General features: G+C 43.8%; 1 protein-coding gene across 1 annotated transcript in view; it reads left to right on the plus strand.

The window, feature by feature from the left end:
* HNRNPUL2 (heterogeneous nuclear ribonucleoprotein U like 2) overlaps positions 1–7869 on the plus strand; it is a gene marked incomplete in the record, with an annotated part of 12614 nt that extends 4745 nt beyond the window's left edge. The window contains 8 exon segments of the mRNA XM_027774981.1: positions 8–36; positions 1437–1559; positions 2805–2933; positions 3450–3618; positions 5882–6082; positions 7080–7153; positions 7414–7521; positions 7650–7869. Of these exon segments, the coding sequence (XP_027630782.1) occupies positions 8–36; positions 1437–1559; positions 2805–2933; positions 3450–3618; positions 5882–6082; positions 7080–7153; positions 7414–7521; positions 7650–7730 (914 nt within the window).
* Between the last annotated feature and the right edge of the window lie 1300 nt (positions 7870–9169).

Here is a 9169-nt window from a genome sequence, read left to right on the forward strand (position 1 = left end):
ACGGCAGTCCCTCCCAAGACCATAGAGGAATGTGAGGTATGCCAAACAGAATGCAAAAATTTAGGTTTCATTCTTTGGAATGGTGGGTATACTCTCTTAGATCTCTTTTTTTTTTTTTTAACATTTATTTAATTCCATTTGTTGTTATTATTTTTTAATTTGACCATAGAGAGAGAGAAAGGGAAAGTGAGAAAGCAAGCCATCAGGTCCGGGACTCAAACTGCAGCCGGCCATGTGGGAATATAGCACCTTAGCTACCATGCCACCTGCCGGCCCCACTCTCCTAGATCTTTTTTTAAAATGTTACCAAACTGGGGGCCAGCAGGTAGTATGGTGGTTATGGTGCTAGACTCTTATATGGCTGGCTGCTGTTCAAGTCCGGGACCTGGCAGCTTGCTTTCTTAACATTCTCTCTTCTGTCTCTGTCACTCTGGTGAGCACGTGTGCTCTATAGAACAACAACAAAAAAAAAGAATTATTTATTTAATTTTATCTATTCTATTCATTTATTTTAATTTGACCAGAGAGAGTAAGTGAGAAAGCAAGCCATCAGGTCTGGGACTGTGGTCGGCCATGTGGGCATATCCAGCACCTTAACCACCACGCCACCTGCTGGTCCTCCTATAGATAATTTTTAAAAAGAAAATAATAAAATAAAACAATTTTTTAAAGTATTATCTATTCAATTTTATTTATTCATTTATTTTATTTTGTTTTAATTTGACCAGAGAGAAAGTGAGAAAGCAGCTCACAAGGTCCAGGACTCCAAATTTGATCACCCATTTGGGAGTGTGTAGCACCTTAACCACCACACTACCTGATGGTCCCAGAATTAAACATTTCTTTAAGAAAAAAAGTTACCTGGGACCAGCCATTGGTGTAATGGCTGTGTCGCTTGACTCCCATGTAGTCTACTGAGCTGTGAGTACCAGACCCAGAAGCTTAAAACTCAGGCTGGGTGCATGTGGGTGCTTGCCCAAGATCCCAAGAGGAGAGTGGAGGAGAAGGGCTTGCAGTGTGCCCATCCCTCTAGGGGGTGATTTCTCGCTGTCTCTCTTTCTGGAGAGTGCACGTGCCCTATAGCAAAAGCCTCTCTCTCAAAAAAAAAAAAAAGAAAAAAAAGTTACCAAACTGAAATGAAGATGATGCTCTTAAATTACATTTTATAAACATTCGGGACCAGCAGGTGGCATGGTGGTTAAGGCTCTGAGACCAGCAGGTGGTATGGTTAAGGTGCTAGACACTCCCACGTGGCTGACCATGATTTGAGTCCTGGACCTGGTGACTTGCTTTCTCATTTTCCCTCTCTCTGTCTCTCTCTCTCTCTAGTCAAATTAAAATAAATGAACGAATAATTAAAATTAAATTTAAAATAATTCTTAAAATAATAATCCTCACTTTTTAAAAATTTCATTTCTGATTTTATTTACTTGCAGGTGATTCTGATGGTGGGACTGCCTGGATCTGGAAAGACCCAATGGGCACTGAAATATGCAAAAGAAAACCCTGAGAAAAGATACAATGTTCTGGGAGCTGAGACTGTGCTCAATCAAATGAGGGTGAGTTACTGGGGAAGTTTAATTTGCTATAGTATTTGCTCTGGAGATATTAAGAAACTCCACCGACCCAGCCTCTGTAGATAGTCTTTCATGTGTCTGAGAACTACGGTCCCACAACTAGAGAAATTAGTTTTTCTCTGTATGTGTTTTGGGTACATATTTTCCTTTTTTTCCCCTCTGTTGTATTGACAAATTTCTGAAAGCAGATAAAATCTGGAATATATTCAGGTTGAGACTGAAAATGACTGCGTGGGTGCTTGCCCAAGATTCCAAGAGGAGAGTGGAGGAGAAGGGCTTGCAGTGTGCCCATCCCTCTAGGGGGTGATTTCTCGCTGTCTCTCTTTCTGGAGAGTGCACGTGCCCTATAGCAAAAGCCTCTCTCTCAAAAAAAAAAAAAAGAAAAAAAAGTTACCAAACTGAAATGAAGATGATGCTCTTAAATTACATTTTATAAACATTCGGGACCAGCAGGTGGCATGGTGGTTAAGGCTCTGAGACCAGCAGGTGGTATGGTTAAGGTGCTAGACACTCCCACGTGGCTGACCATGATTTGAGTCCTGGACCTGGTGACTTGCTTTCTCATTTTCCCTCTCTCTGTCTCTCTCTCTCTCTAGTCAAATTAAAATAAATGAACGAATAATTAAAATTAAATTTAAAATAATTCTTAAAATAATAATCCTCACTTTTTAAAAATTTCATTTCTGATTCTATTTACTTGCAGGTGATTCTGATGGTGGGACTGCCTGGATCTGGAAAGACCCAATGGGCACTGAAATATGCAAAAGAAAACCCTGAGAAAAGATACAATGTTCTGGGAGCTGAGACTGTGCTCAATCAAATGAGGGTGAGTTACTGGGGAAGTTTAATTTGCTATAGTATTTGCTCTGGAGATATTAAGAAACTCCACCGACCCAGCCTCTGTAGATAGTCTTTCATGTGTCTGAGAACTACGGTCCCACAACTAGAGAAATTAGTTTTTCTCTGTATGTGTTTTGGGTACATATTTTCCTTTTTTTCCCTCTGTTGTATTGACAAATTTCTGAAAGCAGATAAAATCTGGAATATATCCAGGTTGAGACTGAAAATGACTGCTTCAGGAAATGGACAGCATTCACAGCACTGAGGAATAGAAATTAATTGATCTGATGAATTTGACATTTAAGGAAGTAACATTTATCACTGATTCTTGGACTTTAACTTGCTACATAACTTGTGTTTCTCTTCATTTCCTCTCAAACTCATCAGATGAAGGGGCTCGAGGAGCCAGAGATGGACCCCAAAAGCCGAGACCTTTTAGTTCAGCAAGCCTCCCAGTGCCTTAGTAAGCTGGTCCAGATTGCTTCCAGGACAAAGAGGAACTTCATTCTTGATCAGGTATTGTTCACACTTTTCTTTAAAAAACCTGATTTTACAGAAGATCAAAAGATGGAAATTCAGCATCCATTTAATATGATAAAATTGCTCAGAGTCAAAATGGGTGCATATGTAGAGAAACAAGAGAACTGAATCTGGTTACCTAATCATGACTCTCTGGTCCTATGTTAGGTTGTAATGGCTTTTGTACATTATGGAGGCATCATTGCGGTTTCCCCTGAGAGTATGTGGACCCAGACTATAGAACATGTGATAGAGGCACTGCAAAGAGAGTCGGAGCTTATCTGGATCCCTTGCTCTACCAGTTACTGGGTTTGTGATGACTTAGTCTCTCCAAACCTGTTTTCTTATGTATAAAACAGGATAAATACCTGTCTGCGTAGAGTTTGAAAAACTAAATTGACATTGTGTGTATCAGCTCTTAACCTGGTGCCTCAGTTGTAAAGATAATTGTGTTTTGGTCAAATTTGAGTGATAATTTTTATTCCCGAATGTTTGTTATTCCTCCTGTTTTAGTGTAATGTGTACAACTCTGGCCAACGGCGAAAGCTATTGCTGTTTAAGACCTTCTCTCGGAAAGTGGTGGTGGTTGTCCCTAATGAGGAAGATTGGAAGAAGAGGCTGGAGTTGAGGAAGGAAGTAGAGGGAGATGATGTGCCTGAGTCTATAATGCTGGAGATGAAAGGTGGGCCAAAATGATACGAGGATCCTGTCTTGGTCAGTGCACACCATACTGGGGCCTCAGAGCACAAATAGTGACATTCCACAACTGAAGTGTGAATCTGAGGCTTTCTTCATAGCCTAGTGTTAAGGGAACCAGATCCCCCATTAAAGACCATGATTTGAATCCTGGCCATGGTGGTTTGAAAAACATGCTACATATATGTGCCCCAAATCCCAGCAGGATGGAGAAATGGAAAAGGAATTGTGGGGTAACCATTCCCCATTGGGGGATGCTTTCTTCCTCTCTGTCTGCTGCTCTTGCAAGCATAGGTATCCGTGGCAATCAAAATGTAAGTCTGAAGAGCACCTTAATGGGTGTGAACACACGTAGATGAATGAGTGAAGTGGATGAAGAAGTAACTCCTTGATTCATTCTGGAGAAGATACAAAAAAGGGAAATAGTTGTAGACCCTGGGATAATTAAACCCCAAGAGAGAGGCTTTCTTAGGGTACTTATTCATTAAGTAAAATTTTATGGCATGTTTGCTGTTTGTCCAGTGCTGTCTTAGACATAGGGAAATAGGTTAGTATGAAGTGAAGCTCAGCCTTCATGGAATTTATGTTTCATAAGAAGGAAAGATGATTATGTTCAAAATAAAATATGGTCTTAGTGTTACATCTTGATTTCTGGTATCCCATTTGGCTTGTGCATTTTTGTTTGTGTGTGTCTATACCTTAACACGGTACAGAGCCTGAGAGCAGGGTTCACACAGGGCAGGATTAACTATTGGGTCATCCAAAGGTCATGATGCATTTAAATATTTTGATTAAAATATTTTGATCCCATGGGACCAGCAGTTAGCGTAATGGCTATGTCGCTAGACTCCCATGTAGTCGACTGCGGTTCGAGTCCTAGATCCGGCGGCTTAAACTCACGCCAGGCACATGTGCATGCATGCCCAAGATCCCGAGAGGAGAATGGAGAAGGGATTGCTGCATGGTCATCCCCCCTAGAGGGTGATTTCTCGCTTTCTGTCTCTGTCTTTCTGGCGAACACATGCACCCTATAGCAAAAACCTCTCCAAAAAAAGAAAAAAATATATATTTGATCCCATTTCCTGCTGGTCTCTTAAGAGTGATTTTTTTCTTCCCCTTGTTGCCTTTAGCTCACGGCATCCTACCTGCCAGCTTCAAGTTTTGATAATCCCCAGTAGTGGGAACTAGTTTACACCTGTGAGCCAGATCCTCCAAATTCACTTAGAATGAACTATGCCAGTCCATACCTGATACTCAGGCATTTGAAAGAATTCGATTTAGTTTTCTATAATTCAGGGCCAGCTGGATCCATCTGAGAATTATGAGAACCCTGTTGAACTGATGGGTTCAGCCTCTGACCTTGATGTCCCAAGACTGACAAATCTGCAGGCCTGCCCTGTGCAAGTGGTAGAGGAGAGCCCTGGTTCCCTCGTTTTGTGTTACCCTTGCGTAGATGAGTAGGTGCTATTAGGTTTGGGTCCATTTGTCACTGAGTCTCTTTAAGAAAATGTTATTTCTTAACATCTTATCTAACCAAGACCAAAACTTTCTCAGTTACTTTTAGCCTCTGGCTATCTGCTCTGTCTTGATAAGAAACCTTAACCCAATCTACCCATAATTTATTATGGATTACCTGAGAACTTGTAAATCTAAAGTTTACTGGATAGCCCTTTGCCTAAGGCTAGTACAATTTAGGGAAAATTTAGGGTAGAGAAAAGTTGATTTGATTATTTACATGTCAGTAGGCCCAGAGGTTGAGGTGGCTGGATCCCACATGGCTGGCTGCATGGTTAGAGTTCTGGACCTTACAGTTTGAAAGATGCTAGGGTGGAGCCAGCAAGTGGCCTGATGGCTAAGGCTCTGGACTCCTTCCAGCCTACTGCAGTTCGAGTCCTGGACCTGGCAGCAAATAAATAGGTGTTTTTCAAAAAAGACAAGCTAGTTGTGTGTACACGCATGTTCCAAATCCCGAGAGGAACATGGAAGAAAAGAGACTGCAATTCGTGGCGTGGCCATCCCCCTGGGGAGTGATTTTTCATTTTCTCTCTCCCTCTTTCTGTCTCTCTCCAGCTAGTGCACATGCCCTCTAGCAAGCAAACAAAATGTCCATGGGTATGAAACCAGCACATTGTTGTGTGTTGATAGGTATGGCTTAGAAAATTGTATACTTCCTGTAGCGGAGTTTAATGGTGAGTTCTTACCCATCTACATGCTTCTCAGGCCCACAGCCTTCTCTATTATTCTTATAGCCAACTTCTCTCTGCCTGAAAAATGTGACTACATGGATGAGGTGACATACGGGGAGCTGGAGAAGGAGGAAGCTCAGCCCATTGTCACTAAGTACAAAGAGGAGGCTAGGAAGCTGCTTCCCCCCTCCGAGAAGCGGACAAACCGTCGAAACAACCGAAACAAGCGTAACCGGCAGAACCGAAGCCGAGGCCAAGGCTATGGTGAGTCCTGGGGACCTGTCAGCCCCCAGCCTCAGTCTGTTCTTTGTGCTGAGTACAGCAGCATCCACAAGGGAAGGCCAAGGAAACCAAGTCTAGGCGCTCGCAATAAGGAAGTGCCTTCTGTGTGGAACATGTTTCTTCTTGTGTCCTTTACCCCCAGTTTTTCATGATCTTTCAATAGAATGGTAATTACTTTCAACAAAAACATTTGTTTCCTTGAAAAGCAATTCTTGAACCTTCTCATTTCTCTAGCTTTAACTTTAACACTTGGGTTCCCAATTTCACTGTCCAAGCCTATCTGATTGATTTGTTCAGTGAAACTGATTCTTAAGTTTTCTTGCTTCTGTGTCTTTTGGATCAACCTATTAGACTAGAAAGTGCATTATTCAGTAATTTTGGGGGCCTGCAATGCAAGCTAGGCAATTAGTGGATTAATTCCCTCCCCGCCCCCGAATGTCTAGTTTGTCACTTAGACCCCCAGTGTGCTTTCATTGTTCATTAAAAATGTGTGTGTGTGTGTGTGTGTAACCGTGTGACAGCAGTTTTTGAGTGCCTGCTATATGCTAGGTACTGGGAATACCAACAGTTCCCACCTTTGAGAAGCTTATTGTATAGACAATCTTTTGTATGAAATGAAGGTATAGTATGATATTTGAGATTCCATAGAGGGCTGAGAGTCTGTGATTCCTTGAATGGCAGTTTTTACTCATGTATCTAACTCTGCCATGTATCCTTTTGCCATCTTAAATGTTTTGCAGGAATTGGAGAGCTTCAAAAGCAAGGTGGCTTGGTTTTCTGGTGTCTCCATTCCACTGCCCTCTCCCCTCAGACTTTTTAAAAGATCCTGGCTTTCTTTAATTAACATGGTGTGAGCCTGGCTGAAGCAGGCTTCCTATTCCCCCGAGTTGCCTTTGGCTCCAACTTTTTGATTTCCACTCAGACGTGGAGCCAGGACCCCACGCCAGCTGTCTGAGCGCGCTCTCCATTTCTCTTCCAGTGGGCGGGCAGCGCCGAGGCTACGACAACCGGGCCTACGGGCAGCAGTACTGGGGGCAGTCTGGAAACAGAGGGGTGAGTGCAGCTCTCCTTCTGCTCCTCCCTATGGGCCGTGATAGCCATTCCTACTGGCTTGGGGGAGCAGAGGGGTTTGGGCTGTTTTCTCAGGGGTTAGGTTTTGCCCATTTAATATGTTCTTGTGAAAGAATTTATTCTGGGAAAATTAAACCTGTTATCATATTAAGCTAAGATATGTCTCATTGAAGAGGGGGTAGTAGTGGGTTGTGCTGCTGAATACCCATAAATCTTTACTCCTTCTCTGTCTCCTTTTTCAGGGTTACCGTAATTTCTATGATCGATACAGGGGAGACTATGATCGATTCTACGGGCGAGATTATGAGTACAACAGATACAGAGACTATTACAGACAATACAATCGGGACGTGAGTATCTTCTCGGGACAGATAGAGGATAATGGGGGTGGGACAACACCAGGATGAGTGAGTGTATAGTGCCTCTTCATCCTCAGCCGACTTTGGCTCCAAGTGACGGGGTTTCCCCTCTCTTCTAGTGGCAGAATTACTACTACCACCACCCCCAGGACAGAGACCGATACTACAGGAACTACTACGGTTACCAAGGGTATCGGTGAAGCCCCTGCCATTGTCGCCTGTCAGCCATGAAGCTGAATCTCTGGGGGTGCCAGGCACCCCCCAAAACACAACCAAGGAAAACAGGGGCTGTCGGGGTGGGGCTGAGCTGCCAGGGAGGGGTGGTTGGGGGGGAGGGTGCACAAGCAGGGGTGGGGGAGGGGGGAGGTGGAAACAAACAACAAAACTGTACATTTTTTTTAAAGTTTGTTGAAAAGAATATTGTCTTATTCTATAAAACATTTCAAACCTAGTTAGATATTTGTAATCAAAAAACATTTGCGCAGAAAGCAGCACTTAGGGCTGCCTGTTCTATACCCTGCAGTTGAACAGGAAAAGAACTAAAATGTCACCCGTCTGACATTCTAAGGCAGCTGTACTGGCAGCCAAGGGGGAGAGGTGAGGTGGTGTGGGGAGGACGGGGAAGCAGTGCGAGGGTACTCTCCACAGCAGGTAGGAGCAGGCAGGAGTGGGACAGAGGGAGAGTTTGTGACTGGGGCAGTGAAAATAAACGATTGGCTCTTATCAATCACTTGCACCAACTAACCGTTTGTATTTTTCTTTACCGACCTTTCCCTCTTGGGATATCTGGTCTGGTGGGCTGGGAGGCCAAATGTCCCAATCTCCACTTTGCTGTGCCTTCGTGCTGTTTGGCCGAGGCATGGAGACTGCCATTTGGGTGGTTCTATTATATAGGATTCCCAGGCCAGGGAGGCATGGGAACTGTTCCTGATCACAGAGCAGAATAGTTTGCCCCCTCTACTTACCCATTAACGAATTCCCATAAAACCTCGGGGAACATGGGACTGCAGCCCTCAGCCTGAAGACTGATTTGCCAGTCTCTCTCTAGTCTCTGTCTTCCAAGGTTGAGAGGGGCCGGAGGTCTCTGAAATCATCTCTGTTAGAGTATCTGTCCTCTTACAGTGCAAGAGAAGGAACGTTTCTCAGGGTTTCCGCTCACATAGAAACGCAGCAGGATTCTTTTCACTGCAGCAGGATATGTATATAGGTGAATCCTGTGGTGTGGGCTCCTAGGCCCAGGTGCTGAGAATAGCAACTATTTTATACAGTATGGAGGGCTCGTGCCCTGCTGGTTTTTTGATACACAGGTAGAGAGTGAATAGAAAAGGGGAGGGTGGGGGGTGGGAGGCAGCTCAGTGGGGCTGCTGAAACTTGGGAAGAGTGAATGTGCACGGGTCTAAACGTGTGAAAGGGAGCATTCCTTCCCGACTTGAAATGGATTTTTTTCTGGGGTGCTTTACCTGTGAGTGCCCAGAGAGGCCTCTAGCCAAGACTTCAGTTGGGATAGTTCTGTTCGTAACTTTACCAACACCGTCCCAGTTCTTGACAAGCAGCTGCAGGTTGCTGGATTCAAGAATATGGGTGGGACATGGGGATGCTCTTTAAATATTTAGCTTCAGTTTTAATTCATCTTCCTGCT

Source organism: Tupaia chinensis, unplaced genomic scaffold (genome assembly GCF_000334495.1).
Source record: "Tupaia chinensis unplaced genomic scaffold, TupChi_1.0 Scaffold000502_1, whole genome shotgun sequence".
Classification (NCBI taxonomy): Eukaryota; Metazoa; Chordata; class Mammalia; order Scandentia; family Tupaiidae; genus Tupaia; species Tupaia belangeri.